This window comes from Barbus barbus (assembly GCF_936440315.1).
Source record: "Barbus barbus genome assembly, chromosome: 40".
In the NCBI taxonomy this organism is placed as follows: Eukaryota; Metazoa; Chordata; class Actinopteri; order Cypriniformes; family Cyprinidae; genus Barbus; species Barbus barbus.
Window position 1 is genome coordinate 17,700,399 of NC_136718.1, and position 22,134 is coordinate 17,722,532.

The 22,134-nt window shown below is 38.6% G+C and overlaps 1 protein-coding gene across 1 annotated transcript in view; it reads right to left on the bottom strand.

Annotated features, from left to right (window-relative positions):
* The window catches only part of LOC306859573 (calmodulin-binding transcription activator 1-like), a gene marked incomplete at its 3' end in the record, with an annotated part of 401,012 nt that overhangs the window by 73,286 nt on the left and 305,592 nt on the right, over positions 1-22,134 (bottom strand). Inside the window, exon 6 of the mRNA XM_079400671.1 lies at positions 5,378-5,449. Within this exon, the coding sequence (XP_079256797.1) occupies positions 5,378-5,449 (72 nt within the window). The remainder of the gene's footprint in view (positions 1-5,377; positions 5,450-22,134) is intronic.

A 22,134-nucleotide genomic window follows, 5' to 3' on the forward strand; every position in this document is an offset into this window, starting at 1 on the left:
GATTAAAGTATATTTCTGTTACAAATGTTTTTGACTACACAATGAAAACCAAAGGAGATCAATTTAACATTAGAACCCACTCACTTCCATTGCATGGACCAAAAAACACTAAGACATTTCTCAAAATATCTTTTGACGTTACATGCATGGAAGAACAAGTCTTTTAGGTTTGGAATAACTTAAGTCAGTAAATGATAACAGAATATGTTTTTTGTTTTGGGTGTCTATCCCTTTAAGACTATAAACAAACAGTACACGGATACATATGTAACATGCATTTTGCTTCTGTTGCCCATAAACTAACAACTGTTAGCTCTATCATATCAGAAGCTGACCTAAAAGAGTCTACTATGCATAGAAGAAAACAGGTTAAGATTATGCCTTTAGCGCCTCTTGTGGCAATGCTGACAATGTAACACTTACTTGCGGCTTATTTCAGAATGCAACAGCGCATGAAATTGGGCTTGCATAGCAGGAACCGTTTGCAAGAATTTGGGCCTAAACATAACTCTAAAAACTGACTGATTATGAAGGAGTTTGATCTAGGAATATGTCCTACTAGGCTAAATAATGTTAAGCATCATGAATAGAAATGTGTTTAATATGCTAAGTGTGTGAAAAGGGCTACACAATACACGTGCACAGTGTGTAAGATGAGTGCCTGTGTGAGTTGGCGAGTGTGTAAGACAGAGGCTGTGGGTCGAGATGGATGGAGATGAGAGCGCGGGCTACTGGGACAGCTGACGCACAATGACGGGAAATTGGACCACTGCTATGATGAAGAGCAGGTGGAGGTAGGTGTGGGAGAGGGAGACGCTGATGTTTACGGATGAGGGGATCGTTATAGAGGAGGTCCCACGTGCTCTACTCTGATGTGGCCTTATGTAGCACTGACACAGCAGCTCTGCGGGAGACTGAGAGCTTGTGCCAAAACACAAATAATGGTGAGAAGCTGAGAGAAAACCAGAAAAAAGAGCAACAGAGAACTCTTAAAGTCTGATTCATGTCACGAGAAAGTTTCTGAAGTTTTTTTTTTTTTTTTTGTCTTTATGTATTGAGTCATTCAAAATACAACCAGCAGATTATACAAAAAATGACTTGAAATTCTTATTTTTTTATAATGAACAATCAATTTCTTGACAATGTCAACAACCCCAGTCAGCATGTGCATCAAAAAAATGATAAAAATGCAGAGAAAATATCAGCTGAAATAGCAAGAAATAGCAATAAGACATAGTTTGCACAAGTTAAAGTTTACTCTACCCAGATCAAATTATTTACTGGCAGCTAGCCATATGCAGTAGGTGGACAAACCACAAAATCACCTACAAAATAATATCCAGAATTGTTTAACAGTTTACATTTTATAGCTTTCAGATGTTGACTTTCAGCAGGCTGAAAGGACGTATACAACATTTGTTATTTTGTACGGGGTTTGTGCAGCATGTATGACCTGAATCAGTGCAGAAAGCTGGATGAGTCAAGAGGGCGTGTGAACGAACAGTGTCTGAATATTAATGCACAGTCCTGGACTGAGATCCATGTGTACGTGTGGGTTTTAAAGCAAGACACACTCTTGCCCTTCACACTTTAATGCCACTGTTTGTAAATACTTCTCCATCTGCCATTGTTTGGGCAAACTCAAATTAACCTGGAATAAGAGGATACATTTTAACAAGGAAGAAAACACACAAGCTCATAACCAGCATCCAAATATTCCTATACTGCATAATTCACACATCCAGGGCCAGCAACCAGACATAAAGAGACAAGTTCCTATTCACCTTTTCTCTTACAGTAGCCGCAAGCCACGAGTCCAAAGACTTCTCAATCAATACTTAGCCGCTGATCCATGCGACAGCATAAACTTTCAACTTACCACATCGGCACCTCATAACAGACATTAATCCCACGGCCCTGAAATCAATACACCATCATTCCTCTTTTGTGTATTCAGCACCCTAAACAATCCGGCAATAACAAACACAAGCAAACACGGGCTGTATTAATGTCCCCATCCTTTAAAACAGTCTAATGAAGCTTTGTCTCATAAATGACTCTGTCTGGGAGCGTAAGCAATGTTAAATATACATTACTCTGGGCCCTGGAAGCGTGCGGTCAGGGGCGCGCCGAGCACACAACCGGCTATGAATAAATAAATGCAGAGCAGTGCCTGTCCGGACAAAAAGGAAGAGTCTGCCTCACGCCTCGGGCTAATTTACACCAGCCTAGCGGCCACAGACAAATAAAAAGAAGATGACGAGGTGAGGGGGTTCAGCTCATCAGATAGGTCAGAAAATGGAAATGTAATATTGATCTTTAAAGCACGATTTGTGCGTGCCAGGGTCGACATTTAGGTAACAGTGCGATTTCAAAGCACACCACGAAGCTTTGAAATGAAGACAAGACTGTAAAGTGCGCTTCTTTTGGAGCACCTCAATAACTGATCACAGTTTAACAAGTTTTCAGCATCACAGACAGCTCCTGACACGCCGGCGCTCTATGCCAAATTTAGTGGGTCTGACAGGCGGTGTGTTGTAAGACAGATCGTGAAGAGAAAAAGAGAGCATCCATCTCTCCTTCTATATGAGCATGCTTGTTTATTTTAATGAGCATGTATGTGAAGTGGGACAGGGAGATGTATACAGGAATACATGGTCCAACTCATCCGGATCCTCAACGGAGAAGCCATACCTTGCCATCAATCATGGGGAGAAGACTCGGGAGGGAAGGAGGAAGACAGAAACGGGGAGAGAGAAAAATAGAGAGACAGACATGGGGGTGGAGGCGGTTGCAGGTTTGCTGCCAGTTTCTTGATTAATCTGGACAATATTCTGTCTTATGAGTCATTTCATTTCCCCAACATAGCAAAACTCTCCTCTTACACAATAAAGAGGTCTCGGCAAAGGCTATTGACCACTTTCTAAAGATCTGCCAGCCTGGAAGACAAATGAAGTGTGGCCTCCCATTCAGTCGTATTAATATAATAATGATATCCGGGTCTGTGTCCCCAGCTGCCACACCTCAGCCCCGTAATGTAGGATTAGATGAAGAAGGAGAGCTGAGGAATTACATTCGATTAGCACTAAACAAGAGAATGAGACGTGGAGTGATTAAATCAATCAAGTGCGGGTTTCGGGACAGTCATAGAGGGAGTGTGTGTGAGAGATAATATGCCCTTAACACCTCGAATCTCTAAACAGTCATTCCCTCTCCCAGACAGTCTATTCTGTGTGAGTGAGAACTTTTCAGAAGGGCCAACGAGGTGCAAAGCATTCTGGGTAAACGACGATAATACGTCCCCTCAGCAGATCTCTGCCGTTATGCAGAGCGAGAAGAGCAGAGCTGTGCAATACCACCGAGACAAGCCTGGAAGAATGAGGCGCTATCTGAGGGAAAAGTGTTTTAGGGGGAAGGAGTGCCGAGATTCCTCATAGGCTTCTTTTCTCATTACCTCCTCTCCTCCCCTGTCTTATTACTGAGACTTTTCTCAATAAAGAAGATCTGGACTGGATAAAAAGACAGCCACACTTGCAGTCTCTTTGCTCTCTGTACTCTTCCCTCTTCTTTCGCTCTCTCTCTGTGATCACATTCCCTGAAAATGTAGTTTTGTGTCATCGTTTGAGGCTTGACTGTGCTTGGATTGGGTTATGTGCGTTCTTAGTGACCATGCAACCTTTGTGAATCTGCACTCTGGGACGAAAATGTTGCATAGACAGAATTCTGACAAAAACAAAAAACAAAAACATTAGCATCAATCTGTCTTAGGTGGCAGAATAGATGCCCTCTCACATGTAAAATAATCACCATGAGTTTGTTTCATATTTACACTTGTGCTCAAAAGTTTGGGGCTGGTAAGATTTTTTAAAATGTTTTTAAAATAATTACCTATATGCTCACCAAGGATGCATTTATTTAATCAAATAACAGTAATATTGTGTCACAATTTAAAATAGCTTTTCTAATTGAATATACATATTTTAAAATGTAATTTATTCCTGCGATGGCAAAGCTGACTTTTCAGCAGCCATTAATTCAGTATTCAGTGTCACATGATCCTTCAGAAATATTTAGAATATGCTGATTTGGTGCTCAAGAAACTTTATTAAGAAACTATAAACAGCTGTTCAAATGTATATTTTTGTGTTTCTTTGATGAATAGAAAGTTCAAAAGAGCAACATTTATTTGAAATATAATTTTTTTACTTGCATTTTACAGTCACTTTTGATCAATTTAATGTGGCCTTGCTGAATAAAAGTAACAATAATAAAAAAAACAGACTGACCCCAAACTTTTGAACAGTCATGCAACTTGGAAAAATGGATGTGCAGTGGACATACAGTATAGTGAACTTACTAATTAAAGCAGCAGTTAAAACAAAACTCTTAATCTAAATATATTTTTTGATGACAAGCCTGGCAAAACCGATGAGATTTTTATGCAATATGTATCAGACAGTCAGCGAGCGGACACTGGGCGGTCTGTCTGAAGCTGAGACTACTGGGACACAGTGAGGGTGCTGCCAAGCCCTGGAGACTGATACCATATGTGTAAGACAAAGTCATGCTGGAACAACCTGCTCTATCCTGGACACAGAAACTGAGCACCTGAAGCAGCAGTGAAGCAGAACATAAGTCAGCTCAGAGGATACTGAGAAAACACGGGGACAGGCAGAGAATATTTCTGAGAAAATGGAAATGATGCTTCACAAGCTTTTACTTTCCTCTTTTCAAAGCCTGTAATAAGATGCTGCCGAATCACTAATGTTCTTCCAATTAAGAGCAATTTTGTATCACAGTGACTCCTAGAAAACTGTGTTTTTAACATTAATTAGTGACTGCTAAGTCAAATTGTTTAAATTTAAGGTTTGAGATCTTCGGCTAGTGATTTGACCCATATTGTTTGTGCTTGCTTTTTAATTAAAAATGTGATACTAATCCAGATCGTTGAATCAAATTGCTTTCTGATCAGTGTGAAATGTTTTTAGACTGAAAAAAAGCTGTGCAACTGTTGTGTTTCATGATTGATGGTTGCTGTCACTTCTGAGTCCATCCCTAGTATATGTCCTAAAAGCATGAATATCTATCTTCTGTGCTCTTTTAAAGGCTTCATCTGCATGCGATCCCTCCCTGGACCTCTCCCTGTGATGGGCTGTAGTTTTTAGGTTAGCTTTGATCAGTCGGTGAGCTCAGGCTCCAGCAAGCTGAGGGGTTACGTTTAATCTCCCTGCCTGTCTCCATTACAGCCGAATTACACTTGAAGGTGTGCTGCTTAGCTCCAAATGACCCGGGAAAGAAGAAAATTTATGATGGCTTCAGAAAAATAACAATAGGTAACAGAGTTCCCAACAGGTGTCCAAGTCTCTGGCAGTCTTACCTGTAAAAGCCAGTAGCACCTGCGGTGGAAGGTAGGGATGATGGAGGAGTGGACATAACAGCCGTACAGACACTGGGGAAAGAAACACACACAGAAATACATGGTTAGTAGAGAACACAATGGCTAAGTCTGAAAAACAAACTTATTGTAGGGTGTATGAGGGTCCGTCTCTTGTTAGACTTGAATAGCAAATGTCTAACAGGTCTACTCTAAATACAACATCAATAACAAAAAAAACTACAAAATACCTATTTATATATTTATAATTTATTCAAAAGAGTCAGAAATGAACAGCAACATTGCTGGCATTAGTGACCCATACAGTTTGAGGAACGACACTCGCCCATGTGGCCAGCGAACGGATGGGACACTCAGAGGTCTGCCAGGGCTGGAATGATTCATGTGATTTTGAGAAGACATCTGTGATGCTGTGCTGTTGCTGGGTGCCAGCTTTCCACCCAAACATATTGTTTGCAAGCACTCAAGCCAAAGAGCTTGGCTCTTTCTGGAATAAATCAAATATCCATTTCTATGGTTACGGCTCCTCTACAATGCACACAGGGAATATTTATTTACCTGCGGAGAATTGGAAAACAAAGCAGTCTTGGTGCAGTCACATACACACACTTGCATGGATGTATGCACACGTGTACACACATGCCTGCAGATACACACACACCATGCACTATGAAATAATGGATTTTTTTGAAGTTCTAATGGAGGTTAAGGGAACCGTTATACTGCAATGACAAGCTAATGTGGAATACGGTTAGGAATGTGTTCATTGTTAGCTGTGCGAGACTAAACCAAAGTTAAAATCACAAAGTGTGCAAATGAAAACTACTGTATAGTTCAATTCAAGGTACAGGTATTTCTGTAGCACTCTTCACAATAGCGTTTCAAAAGAGATCTACAAAAGATCAGAGCCTTGACAGTTCCTTACATGGTATAGATAGGAGGAGGATAAAACCTTGAGAGAAAACAAATCTATGCAGCAGAAATTCACTCTCCTCTGGTCAGCAAGATTGTATCTACAAAACCATATTTTTACATAATATCACTGCTTTTGATTAAGCATAACAAAAACACAGTTTGCAACTACACTCAAGATTTTAACATCAATATACTACATGCTATGGGTTCATACTAACCAATAATATGGATGTCTATTACCCAGTGTATACTGTTCACAGTCTGCCAATTTTCTATATGCACAAAATCCCCAGATGACCTTCGACATTTACCAAAAGGAGCAGTACACACAGAACATACTGCACAGAACAGTGTACGTGTTCAATGTACAATGTCTTGTGTGAATGAACTATAAAGAGATTGATATCAGTTACAATTTTTGCATCTTTTTAATGACTTCTTTGATCAGATTGCCAAGTTAAGACACATTACCATTCAAAAGTTTGGGGTCAGGAAGATTATGATCAGGACAACTGTTTTCAACATTGATAAAAATAAGTAATGAGCAACAAATCAGCATATTAGAATGATTTCTGAAGGATCATGTGACACTGAAATCTGGAGTAATGGCTTTGCCAAAGGAAGAAATTACATATTAAAATATATTATAATATAAAACAGCTATTTTAAATGGTACTAATATTTAATAATATTCCTGTTTTTACTGTATTTTTTGATTAAATAAATAATCATCAGTGACTTTCAAAAACATTAAAGCATCTTATCGACCCAAACTTTTGAATGGTGGTGTATATAGTTCAAATACACAAAAATGTAAAAATACTACCATTTTTATTTTTATGATGATAACAGTATACAAATTGCTGAATAAAACATGCAATGTAGTGAGGTCATGTGACAGTCATGTACTGTAGCAGGTACAAATAATTATATACAGTGCACTGCACAGTATTAATTTAGTAGTAAAACAGTATTCCATTCAGTCTGTCTTTTCCTTTCTTTCTATCACCAGCAGCAGCATAAAACAAACAAGTGTGTGTGTTTTTGTGCTAACACAGATTCCCTGGCCTTGTCAATGCACTCAGACACTCATGAGCAAACAAACACTATAGTCAGCAGAGCATTGAGGTCCAGAGTCTCTCACCGGTTCCATCTTACTCCTCTGCTAATCTGAGAGGGGCAGACAGACAGAGGAGATATCTGCAAAGCTTTCTACCAAGGGTGGTTTCTCAGAGTAGGCAAGGGAAGCATTTCAAAAGTCCATCAAACGCCACTGCTTTTCTACGCAGGGCTTCCATCCAGCTCTGGATCCAAACGTACAAGAACACATTTCTCCATCTCCATCTGACAGATAATGTCTGTATGTGGATGTCTGCTGTATGTACCAGGCCGAGTGCTGTGAGCGTCTGTTCTGCAGTATTGACAGGTGTGTGCGGTTCCTTACTGTTCATCCCACTGTGCGGACTGGAGAGTGAATAAATTAGCCCCAGGCAGCTTCTGTTTACTCAGTTTAAGAAATACACAAAGTGTTCAGCAGGCATAAACAAGACGCCTGGGCTGTGTCAGACTGTAGCACCTGTCAGAGCTGATACGGGAATCAATGTAAACCGTCCATCGGCTACACACATACTGTCAGAGCTTACACACATACACAACAATATAGCTTTGTTACAAAATCTAGTGTGCTGTCTGTTGCCTACATAGGCAGCTGCTTTTCTGACAGTGTCTGAACCTCAAATTTAAATGACTTTGAATGAATTAGATCGGCAGCAACTTTTTGTGCCATGCAAAAGAGGAAGGCTGGCATGAAGCAAAGCTAATTATTTTACTAAAAGCAAAAATAAATAAATAAATAAATATTTTTGCAACTATTTTTCAGGCACATTATATATATATGTATATATTTTTTTCTATTATATTATTTATTTATTTTTTTACTCTTTTTCCCACTCAAATTGCTCTTCTTTCCACTGTGTGGACTAGAGAGCAAATATATCAGCCCCAGGCAGCCTCTATTTATTGGTCTTCTGTCATTAGGTTTCTGAACAGAGCATATGTAAATTATAACATACGTTCACACACACAATCAAACCAGAAACAGGTAGGCTGACCATTTTGATATAATACACACGACAACGCAAATGAGAAAACCATAAACCTTTAACGCAGACTAGCTTATCAGTAATTCAGTACAAATATCATTCAGCTCTTTGCTGATTCTCTCTCAAGGCTGCGTGGCAATGTGACAAACTGACAATGACAGAAGCCATTATTTGCTGTCTGTGGGCTGTGACAAATGACAGCACATCAAATGGCAAGCAATTAAGGCATAATTATATTCCCACAATCATGCAGGACTTCTCTCCATTTCTCAATCTGACTTACTCATCATTTGAAGCAACAGCAAGACTACAAATTACAAACTGTTCTCAATGCACATCTAAAACAGACCATAGATGATATTTTGTTGAGAAATGGGCCATTTAGGATAAAAAATAGTGGGGTCAGTGCTTGTCAATTGGTTTAAAATTTGTAAAGATGGATGCTTAATTAAGTGATCTCTATGTAGTGGTATTGCAAAACCAAGTTTTTTATTTTTATAATATAAATGCACAACAACCTTCACTCGACCACTTGAGATTAATTGACCACAACAAAAAATGTGTATAAACATCCTGATCAGAATTTCTCTCTGTCCAAAAGTAATAATTACTGAAAATATTAAGCAGATATATGGTTCTGCTCAAGGCCATCTAGTTTATTCGCTCAATGCCTCAAACTAAACTTTTTAAAACCTCATTATAAAACCGGAACCTTCTTAAAATGACTTTGTTTCAAGGCAGACTGCATAAACAGATTGTAACTAGTGATTTCTTATAATACTTGCCATTTGTGTAAGACTAGGATCCATGTGCCCATGGGGTCAGTAATTGTCAACAGAGGGGATGAACACTTTGCTCAGATGTCATATGGTCATATGTCATATGGACACACTAATTTTGCATGTCGTCATAGCAGGTGTTACGCCGAGCCATCAATCAAGGCAGCCGGGGAGGCAATGAAGGCAAGGTGTCCAACCAGCCGAAGATGTGAGACTCTCTCATTAGGCCATAATGATGTGTGAAGGCACTCTTAATCAGACCATGGCATCTTAAGTATGGTGCCAATTTGCTGTTTTATGATGTGACGATGTGCGTGGTTGTGACACTGGATGCTCTCTATGAACCTCATCAGGGTAGATGCTGTTTAATGTGATGCGAATGAAAATGAGGATGTGAGGAAAAGACATACAGTCCGTTCAATACATTGCACAGTATTCAATAGTGCAATCTAAGCAAGACAATACAGGTGAATAGGGAAACATTTTAACTAATAGAAATCGCAATACTTTCTCCAAATGATTCAGTTCATTAAGACACTGGCTTTGTATTATGTCTTCTAAAATGTTATGCTTAAATATGAAATTGAGCCACTATATTTCATTCATTCCCAGAACTGAAATGTGAGAATTGGATAAAACCATGTTCAAAACTTATTTTTCAGTTTGTTAACATTAGAGTTGAAGTTTTTATATTGTGGATTTCAGAAATCTCTTTATATCACTTAGAAAATATTGGCAATATTTTGCCTGTAGTGTCTTGCCTTATTATGCAGACTCATATTCTATACCTCACAGCCTCATTTTAATTTGTGTCAAATTAAATATTGTGCCTACACTGATTGAGGCCCATAAGCCTCTGAGGGAAACCAGACACTGCATAGTGTTTGCCTAGTCTGGTATAGCAACTATACAGAATCCCACGCTAACCTTGATAGAGTTTTGTCTTAGCACTCGCTACACAAGGAATAATTTATCAGACAGTGAATCCAGTTGGGAATACTCAATCATACAATTTGAGAGCGCATTGGCGACAACTTGATGAATTACCTCGTAGAGTGATATAGTGAGCCGAGACCTTGTAGATAATCAAGACAAATCTATTACCAATCACTTGAACATGTACATTTGTCATGCCTTACTCTTCTTTCAGCAATACTGAACAGATCTGTATAACTTTGTGTATATGCAAACCCTTACAAGTATGTCCTGGTTATAAAATCTTGTGCCAGCAGATCTACTACAGAGTCACCGTTTCATTAAGAAGATCAAACTTTGTATCAACAATCAGGCATATATAAGTAGACCTGCCTAAGGGCTGTGGATTGAGCCTGAGGCAAAGACACAAATATGTCTCCAGTCCAGCAAGTTACTCAGCTTCTTTCAGGGGAGAACAGGTTTTCTGAACCCAAATGGCTAGTTAAAGCAGTAACAGGCTGTCACTACGACTCGGACTGCCACATAGCCAATCACATCCTACTTCCTTTCCACACTGATAACCTTTCTGCACCTGTGTGAGCAGAAAGCTGTGTACTTTCAGAAAAAAATCAATAGGTCAAAAGTTTACAGACATTTCCTTTAACCCTAAAACACAACACAATACATAATTTAAAGTAAAGGTAAAACCTGCGAATATATATATATATATATATATATATATATATATATATATATATATATATATATATATATATATATATATATATATATATATAATCTATACATTTTTATGAATCTTTCTGTATGTAAGGCCATGTCCTGAATTGTGCCCTATGGAAAGTTAATTTATGAAATATAAAGAGTTATATATAAATTATAAACTCTACCTGTCAAGCCTATAAAACTTTTTTTTTTGATGTAAATGTTTACACAATTTTTGTCAAGCTATCATTCAAATTATGTTTCGAACAAACCCTGTAGTTATATAAATTATGTTACTTTGTTAAAGGGATGTAAATAAATATAAATAAAATACTGTCATAATTTACTCATCCTTCATATAGTTGCAAAACTGTATGACTTTTGTCTCTGAAACACAAAAGATCCTGAGAAATGGAAATCAATGATCACCAATGCTATTTGCAAATGATCTCCTTTTGGTCTTCCACAGAAGAAAATAAGGCATGGTGGTTTGAATGAACATGAGGGTGAGTGAATGATAAAAGTGAACAATTTAGATGTCAATTTAAGTTTGAATTTTCAGACTGAACTGAATTTAAATGAAAGAATTCTGAATTCAATTCTGAATGATGCACAGTCCTGCTAGTATCATACTAGTACAACATTAGCAGTATCATCTCTAGTAAACAGAATCATCTTATTGAGTTTAGCCACCACTGCCGCAGCATCTCAAACGTCAGCTGTGTGAAATAAAATGAAGCGAAGGAAACCATGATTGTCACCGAACAATACCGCTGGCACAAAAAAGAATGCCTTATGGTAATTTGGTTTCTAAAAATACCTTGCACATTGTAAATAAACAAAAACAGTTTATACACAGACCTCGAAAGGGGGAATTAATTACTCGAGCTGGACAAGTAAACAGAGCCATACATCAATATCACAAACACAACTATAACACAGAGGAAATATTGTAGAACTAAGGCTGTCCAATATCATTGCATGCAGTGAGAGAGAGAGAGAAAGAGAGATAAGGAGGAGGAATAGTGTGCGTACAACCCACACTCATGCCTGTGACAGTACAACAAATGTGTGTGTGTGTGTGTACGTCTCTCAGGCAGAAGACACAGTGTCTGTTGATGTTAATTCCAGGCCTCTGGGCTCAGGGCCAAAGGCATTAAGTGGAATCGAATTCCACAAAACTAGCTTTAATCAGCAGGTTTTTAAGGTTAGAATTACCCTCTCTCCTCCAGCCAGCCTGCCAAGGTTAAAGCCCTGCCGGAGCAGGCTGAGGTAATGGGATGGTGGGGTGGCAAAGGCCTCATGCTCCTCAGCACCTCCTCTAAAACCCCGGCATACTCTCACACATGACGAGCATTTGTAGAATACTGAACAACCCAGTGCTCTCGACTCATCAAGGACAACGGTGACTAACTGAAACATGTGTATATGCAGTGTGGTTTAAATTAAAATTCCCAGAATTACAATTATGTGCTCATTTGCGCACCCTCATGCTTTTCCAAACCTGTTTGAATTTTTTCTTCTTCTGGGGAACATGAAGAAGATATATTGTATAATATTTACAGTGGGGACTGGTGATGTAAAATAAAAACACTATAGCGTTATTCAATAAAACCCCTCCCATTCTCTGTAACTCACAGTTTTGATTCAATTTGTTTTTTTTATTATTACCTTTATTTAACCAGGAAGAAACTCATTGAGATTAAAAATCTGTTTTTCAAGAGTGTCCAGATTTAATGACAAATTTGACAGGCTTCCCACAAGAACCTATGACACCAAACCTGGTGCAAACATAAAGCGAGTGTGAGATTTAAAATCAGCAGATGATGGTGATCTATTCCTTTTAAACATTTAATTTTTTAGGTTACTACAAGGTTGAGGGATCTAAACCCCAAAGTTGAACCCCATGAACTACCACCACCGTCTACGAGTAAGATGCTTTACTCCAGGTTAATCCAAGGTGACTGACTACTTACCTACTTTTGTGCAAGACAGGTAGAGAGAGAGAGTGTCTTTTGATTGCTGATCTATTACATCATTAGCAGACAGAAGGTGAAGGTGATATCCAGACAAGACGAACATACGCTGTCTAAAAGTGCTTTTACACATCCGAACTCCAATCAGCCCTCAGGCTGAGCAGGCTCAGAGTGTATAGAGCCATCATTACTAAGAGTCTCTCTGTGCCACAATGTAAGGGTACCGTAATAGCCCATTAAGTCCTGCTGCCTGACAAAGTGACTTGGGGCCTGAAACCTGGCCAGAGTTCTGCGGACAGAATCATGATTCACGAAGAACCCTGTGCAACAGGCAGGTTTTTTTCCCTTGTTCTTCTGCTCTGTGTCTTCCTCTATCAGGGTGAAACAAAAATAAATGGCATATTTCTCTCTTTCAGAGAGGGCTGGTGATGCATGAGCTGCTAACACAAAGAACGCGGGCCTCTGGGACTCCGCAGAGCTCGGTTATTTGCGTCTACGAAGGATAGTAGATGACTCTCAAACAGTGAGGCCAAATTGAGGAGAGGCTCTTACATGCTAGAGTCAAAAGGATAGAAAGTTTAAACGAGAGATTAGCTGCCTGAAGGGAGGGATTGTTGGCGTCTAATATAACAATTACAGAAACTTTCATGAAAGCTTTGAAGCGAGTTTATCTCTTAAATATGAAGAGAAAAGGGCTTTGGCATGCCGTTCCTTGTCAAAAATATCACGGGTATTGAGAGATAATTCCCCTTCAACCCACTGAAAAAAAAACTTTGAAGCACGGGGGAATTGTCTCTCCTCATTCTCCATTCACACCCTCACCCTGTCTGAGATCCCATTCTCTCCTCTACCTCCTCCTGATCCCTGATCCCAAACCCTACCAGTGTGCTGAATAATGAATCTGTGTCTCCATCAGCCGTAGCAGCCCATTATTCATGGAATTCTGGGTTTCATTACGGAAGCTAATAGAATGGCAAAAGGACGGTCAGTCCCTCCTGTGGGGGTCAAAGGTCAGGGGTCATCTGAAAACAGCTGATGTTTTTCAGCATGCTGAAGTTTCTGAATCTATCAGCATTCGAGAGAGCAAGTCATTCGTAAACACAATGCAGTAATATTAGACTTCTGAATGTGAATCAGAGGCTGGTTTGCATGAATAGCATTATGAGATGTGTGGCGCTTTGTTTTATTTCCATTTGTGCTAAATATTTATGCAGAAAGCTTTGCTCCCTGGGGAAACGGTTCTCATGCTTTTTGAACAGCTTCAAATGCTCACAACAAACGCTGAGCAGACAAACACAATGAGTCGACTGTGTCAAAATATGGAAAGTGGGTTAAACCGTTTAACCCACGCTACAAGAAACTTAAAGGAATAGTTCACCCGCATCCATATGACTTTCCTATTCTTTAGAATACTAAAGGAAATGTATTCCTGGCTGTTTTTTCTTCCATACAGTGAAAGTGATTGGGAATGAAAAAGAAAAATACAATAAAGAGATCAAACGACTTCTGCGCTATATTCCAACGCTAAAAGATATGATATAAAATGTAAGTTGTTATTTGTGCCAAATACAAAGTGCCAGATTTGAATATGGGAAATTTTGAATGTGTATGAATATATATGATTGGTTACAGTGATGTTAAACAAGGTGGCTTTACAAAATTTGAACAAAATACAAAACATATTTTTAAGTATATTTTAACCATTTTAAGTTTGCTCATTTTAAATGAACACAAAACGTCGAAAACTGTAATTCAGTCAAATCAGGAAACGATTTAAGGGTCTGCATGTGTTTCCAAAGCTAAGATAAAGTCAAGGAAATATTTTTCAGAGTACATAATTAGAAAGTTAACATATGGATTCAGAAAATAGCAACAAGGGGAATCTGTTAAAAGAAAGTCATATGTGTTCATAGCAGCCCATATTTAAATAAAAGATTCAACCAGAAATTAATTTACTTTCTTTCTTTTGAAGAACATCAAAGAAGATATTTTCTGAAATATCTCATAGTGTTTTTCTATGAGAATCTTTCACAAGTCAAAGATTACCAAAACTATTTGGCTACCAACATTCTTCAAAAGTTTTTTTATTTTGTGTCCCACAGAAAACAGAAAATCATCCAGGTTTGGAATGACATGAGGGTGAATACATGACAGAATTTTTATTTTTTGGTGGACAATCCCTTTAGGTTTTTAAAAATGCAAGCCATTTCCAGGTCATGTGAAACACACAAATGGAACTTTGGGGTGTGACTGTATAAACCAGGGAGAATCTGTAGCTCTGCATAATTGTGTTAGCAGTGATTAGCACACAGTTATAGATCTCCCAGCTTGATGTATATGCTCTCTTCATTTCTGCCGGCTCCCGCACGAGCAGACAGCCGCTCACAGAGACTGTTAATCATAAAGAGTCTCTTCAAAAAAGAGAGAAAAGAGAGCGACAGAGTCAGCGAGACATCAGAGGAGAGCGGAGAGACTACTTGATTACCAGCGAAACAGCCAGAAAATCAGACCCTGGGATGGAGGAGAAAAGGAGGGGAGAAAGAGAACAGGAGGTACAGAGAGAGGAAGAGAGGGAGAGAGGGAGAGAGCATGAATGCTAACCAGCACCCAAACACAGAGCAGAGGCTTTATCCTTCACAGGCAGAGGAACACCAATCGCAAACGCATTTTCTCAAGCCCAGTCCCTGAGAGAGATAAAAAAAGCAATTTGTATTCTATTCCTCCTCAGCGTCGCTTGCCCTGTTCCTCTGCCTGCATATTTGTAAACATGGCTTCGTCAGAGCAGCTTAATCTTCCTTGCGCAAATGCAGGCTGGAGACGGCGGAGGGGTGACGGGATGAGGAGGTTGGGGCGGAGGGGTCAGGTGAGATCAGTACAGGCCAAACCGCATTTCCTGCTCGGGAACTGGAGGTGCGTTCCTTTATACACATACCAGAGTGGCAAACACTAGTCTACAGGCTTTCTGATATTAAATTTGTTATGTTTGTGTTATAGCTGTAGGCAACAAATAAAGGGCCTGGGACCACATTTTGATTATATAAAATTATACAAATACATACATAAATAAATAACTAAATTAAAAAAATGTGAATGTAAAATGTTATATTGCCAATTTCTACCTTATTTCATTTACAATAAATTTAACTTACATATTTATTCTAACCTAGATGTTTGCTAAATAATAGGCTATTTTTGATTCTATTAAAATGTATAAAATTTAATTCATATGTATATTAATCTCATAATATACAAATTAATCTCATATGTACATTTTGTAATGACAAAATGTTAACCTTTTTTTTTTTCCTTCTTTTGCTATATATCACACTTGATCTGAGCTCCAGTGGGCCAGAGAGGAGCTGCTATATTTTGGAGCATGGTGGAAAGTCAGGATCCAGATGGCTTGGAACAGTTTGGGACAGCTTGATATTATCACAGAGTGACAGACAGAGTGATCAGTCCAACATTAACCAGCAGCACAGATACAGGCCTTACTAACCCGAGCAACATGTCCAAATTTACTCCCAAAACACAAGCCAAATTAACACTGAAGCAGCTCAAGAACAAAAAGGTGAATGGGCCTGATCTCAATCCAAATAAGAATCTGTGCAATTATTTACAAATTGTGCTGCACAAGCTGCAGAGGACAGGTCTACAAAATATAATAATTTGGTGACAAAATCTTTAATGTTAAGAGAATTTATATATTTAAATAAAATGGAAATATTCCAAATAATTATAATAATTATAATTTAAAGAGAGTTTACTTTTTAATTTATATATATTTTAATAAATAAATAAATTTATGCTAAAGTATTAGTTTCAGGATTTGGATAATTAATATTCTCTCTCTCTCTCTCTCTCTCTCTCTTTAATTTCAACTAAATTAATAAATTGTACAAATACATATATTGGCAGAACTAGAACATGCTACACTCAAACGTTCACTTATTGTATAACTCCATGGGGGGGGGGGGGGGGGGGGGGGATATAAAAAACAGTCGTTAGTATTCTACAGACTGAATTTCACTTTTTATTCAGATAAAAGAAAACCGAAGAGACTTGAGGAGTTTGTGATCTTCTGTTGAAAAGACACACACACATGGACAGGGGGGCCCAGATACAAGGAGACAGATTCTGTGTTATGAGAAAGAGAGAGGGAGACATAGGAGAGACAAAAACGAAAGGAGCGAGTGTAAGATAGAAGGCAAGGAGAATGAGAAGTGACACTTCATTTCTGAGGCCCATGTCTGGCTGACTTATTATGAGATGTTTTGTAAGCTGGCTTGGTGGTGCATCTGTTCTGGACCAGAGCCTGTTCTATCTCTCACAGAGACTGGTGGCTGGAACCTGTGTTTATCTGCTCTGGGCTGCAGCCCTCTCTGTCCTCCTAAATTTACAGCCTGGGTCTCTGTCTCACTCCCTTCACTGTCATGGCTACCCTCTTCTCATGACATAGCTTTTATAGCTTGGATGAAACAAAATGCTTTTCAGCTGTTCGCTGGGTTCTCAAGGAATTCAGTCAATCAATAATTTAAACACCCTAAAAGTTTAATGCCCTTTTCTCACTTTTCAACATCTACACTTGCCTTCAGCTATACTGAAAACAAATATTCTATAGAACATCCTTGTATAAACAATAAGAATGAACCCATAACATCCGTATGTAGTCAGACACATGGACAAAATACTGTATTTGAATATAATAAATGTAAAATATATATTTAAAATAATGTATAAAATATACAAAACATTAAATTAAATAAATAAAAAGAAGAAACCATAACTTCAAAATCTAGACAGGCCTATGGACAAGAAAAGAGATTTGAACATTAACTTTGAAATCTAAATAAATAAATAATAAATGAAAAGAACACATCATAACGAATAGAAGAAACCAGAATATCCAGATTTAGTCAGGCCTATGGACAAGACACTGGATTTGAAACATGAATTTTGAAAATTATAAAATATTGAAATAAAAAATATAAATAATAATTATATATTTTGCTCACTTTAAGAGCAGCTTTTAATGGATTTTACAGGTTTTAAATGAATATCCATTTCACAGAAGCTACAGTTTGGTGTGCTGTGAGCTTCATCTTGACTGTTAGATTTTTTTTTTATTCCATCGATCAGCACAGTGACAACTAAAATTCACAGACATTCAGACATCGATAAAAGATGAAAGAAAGACAGTAGCAAAGCTGGGTGATTGAAAGAAGGTGTTGGATAGACAGGAAGCAGAGGTACAGAGAAGAGGTGGAGTGGAGGGAGTGAGTTATGTGACATTCAGTATCTCTGGAGCTCAATCCCCTCAACAGTTTACTTTCCCCAATTACAGATATGGGCCGCCCCGCTATATCCTTGCTCATGAGTGATATGACGCCTCCGTCCTTCAGTGCGCTTCCCGCACTCCAGATGATCTAATGTGACAGAGTGCAGGTGTTAGTTATCAGAGCTTTGCTTCGTCGGAAAACGGCAGGCTTTATTTGCGACTGGTAGCACGCTAAAAGTCCCGTCTCAAGGTTAGGAATGCTTGCTCAGAGAATGAATGGGGACGCTAATGCCTTTTCCACAAGCGTCATTCCTGTTTCCTCTCTCCTGAAGTGGTTCAAGACTGCTGCTTGATTTATACGCCACATGCACCATTAATCCTGCAACCATGCATGGCTCTGCTGAATAATTGATCTCGGTGCTTCTGTAACTAAATCTGTCAAAACAATGACAGCCCCCCCACCAATCACTGGCCCCCACCAATGGCTTATGGTCCGCTAAAACTCAAAGCAAAACAAATACTAAAATGCAAACAAAAACTCTCATACCTAATGAAAAGGAAGGCTGGGGCAACTTGCATTGGAAATTAATGATGTCTGTGACTCTTCCTGTCCACAAGAGGGAGTTTCACGGCTATGGTTTATTCTGGCAAAATGTATGTGTGAGTGTGAAACTCCAGCAAATCAAAAGAACATGTTGTAATGACATCAAGGAAATCAGAAAGAAATCCTGCTTCCTAAGCATTTCTCTTTTCAGACCAGATCTCAACCACAGACGCAAAGATCGCCAGTGGCCCCAGATTGTTGTTTACATTCACTGTGACATTCACATTTAATCACATATTATACATAAAAATGTATAATAATGACATCAAATATATATAGAAGGATTTAGGATGCTAGTTTTGATATTTCACTACTATTTATGCTTAAAAAACTTTTAAAGTGACAATAAATTCTTACTCTCTGATACAAGAGCAAAATAAACATGCAAAATTAAACAATATTATTGATATTTTAAACTGAATAAGGAAGTGACATATTCAGTTGCTTCTGGTCTGGTTTATTTGTGATAACAGGCATTTGCTAAACAACATTCATTGCAGTTTTTAGTTCAAAATTGTGCAAACTTGGATAAATACTGATTGCACGTTTATGTCATATTTCTTTAGACCGAAATTTTGCAATTATCTGGAATGTTGAAAAAAAATGTCTGAACTAACTAAAAGATACCACTGAAAGATGTAAAACACAAAACATTCTCTGTAATGCCATAGTCTCTGTACACAGCACAGATAACTCAAGGCGTGGAAACACCTTTTTTCCAGTCAATAATAATAACTTTCAATTTGTTCAAATTCTTCATATTATTATTATTATATTCATGTCTAAATTTACTTGTAATAATTATCTTCTTTTTAAACATAGCAAGTAGTATAGACTTATGATATTTATTGGTCATTAGCTAAAAAAATGGTGAGTATTGGCCAGAACAAAAGGTCAAGTTAAAGTACACAGCATCTAAATAAGAGAGAATATAGCAAGTTTCTTTATCAACACTGCTAACAAAACATTCTCAATATCCGTTCTCTCTAAGCTGGCCTGATGTTGGCAGTCATAGGCCTCCAGAGGCTGTAAATAATGTCCCATGCGCTGTATGGAGCAATACACACACATCACCCACAGCCATCCTGTGCCAATTTACTGTTTCTGTGTCTCAGCCGTCGCCTGGAAGGCATCTGTATGCATGGCCATTCCAGCCCATTTACATGCAGTGCCCTCTGGACAGAGATGAGCTTCTGCTTCTCTCTCAGCCTGTCTAGTGGGGCGAATGGGGCGAGATGACCCTGGCTGTGACTGCGTCCACAGAGATGGGGATTTCTACTAATGACCACAGAGCAGGTTATCGAAATCAGACGGCAGACACGAGCTGACGGCGAGAGCTGCATCAAAGAACGGAATGTACTACGCTAACATCTCTGGCATGAAGCGACTCATCTCGCCTGATGTATTAATTAAACAACTGTGTCGGCTTCCGACTAATTACCATTTTGTCCCATTTGCGAGAGATCCAGCCAGGGAAGGTGGAGTCGCATTAGTGCAGAGCCAATCCGGAAGCCTGGAAGGGCTCTAACAGGAAGTGTCCTACGAGGAATTCAGTTTTATACTAGCAAGATGACGTAGCTGATTAATTAACAAGGTCAAGTGGATATTGCTTTGTGGTGTTTTCTAATGAGTCCCCAAACACAGACGGAGAACTAAAAGGAGGAAGAGTGTGAGTATACTGATGGGAGTATGAGTGGAGGGAATAACATGAGACAGAGAGAGAGAGAGATAGTTTTCCCATCAGTGTAATGCACTGTTCCATATCAGTCCCAGCGTGATAGAGCGCTCTGTCGTCATTAGAGTCCACCCACCACTGAATCTTATTAGCTGTCCTTTTGCTCTGACACACACACATATATACACAAACACACACTGCCACATTTGCGTGATCAGTAGATAGGGTGTCGTGAATACCAGTGACGTTTCGGTTTCATGCTGCTGTTACTGAGTGACAGTATGATGAGTACAGCTTGAACGCCCCCTTTCCTGCTGAGTCTGTTTGGGGCCCGCCGCACCCCCTAGCTCATTACTGTGGTGAGTTTGTTTAGATATCTACCGTGACAGTCACAACGACTTCAGGGGCCGCTGAGAAGCATGTGTGCACGTCCATCTCCGTGTCCATCTCTGAGCACCTCTCTCAGCCCATATGGGAGCCTCTTTACACTTTTCTAATGCTATGCAGGAGGCCTATTTCACAGTGGAGTCTGTCCTAGCAAATGCCTGCCTAAAATGCCACTCATGGTAAAATGACCATCTCCTGCAAGATACTTCTGCAGCTCCGCTCTGTTTGTGCCATTTTGCCCTCTGTAAAGTCTAATTGAAGTGCAAGATTTATGTAGGCAGTTGATGGTCTAAGGGGAGCGCAGTGAGAGCAGACGGCGATACCAAGACGGCATGTAAATGAAACTCAGTGCAAGCCCAGCAGAATAACAAACAGGAAAAAACAGACGGAGCCCACCAAAACAAACCAAACCAAAACAAACCAAAACAAACCAAACCAAACCAAACCAAACCAAAACAAAACAAAACAAAACAAAACAAAACAAAACAAAACAAAACAAAATAGCTTTGATATTTTTGATACAAAAGACTTTGATATTTCCTAACAAAGTGGAATTTTGCCAGTGTGTTTTATGTTAAAAGAAAAAAACAATTATCAATTAGGCCCGAGACTGATGTAAGGAAAAATAATCTGGTATCTCTAGAGTGTTTCTTTATTTATTAACAATAATATAAGCTGATGAATAGCTCTGATGCTCTTGCAGGAAAAATCTAAAGAAAAAAAGAATCACACAAAAGCTTAGCAGACCTCAGCAGAATTGTAAAGTCAGTAAATTCTACAAATCCCCTGGGCCTTTTGCTTGCTTGTTTATTAAATATTTGGATATATTTTATTTTGCTTTCAGCTACAAATTAGAATGTATTCAGGGTCAAATATAATGCGCTTTGGTGTGAAAATAAAATGATACTGGCCGGTGGCCAATAAACTGCAATTTTGTAAGTACTTCTAACTTACCTCGGTGGAAATTTACCATTTTACATTAATCTAAACCTAAAGTTAATTTTTCGAAGAATCCATGTGGTGAATCTGTGTGAAAAATTCCTCATATTAAACAACCAAAATGAATATATGCTAGGAACAAAATCATGACGACTCATCTCTATGTTTCTAACAGGTGCAGTTTTACCAAGAGACTGTGAGTAACACAATGACATGTTTGTCAACAAAATGACAATTTCATTAGGATAAATATATATTGTGATAATAAGCAATATTATGCAAACAAGTGTGCTAATAATTTAGGTAATCACTAAGGCAGGCGATCACAGCCATGCCTGATTGAGACAGTATGTTAAAAATGAGTATCTTATATTTTAGATGTAATATTGTCAGTCACTTTGTCTGGTTTTCCTCTGCCAACACAAATATATATAAACAAAGCCATG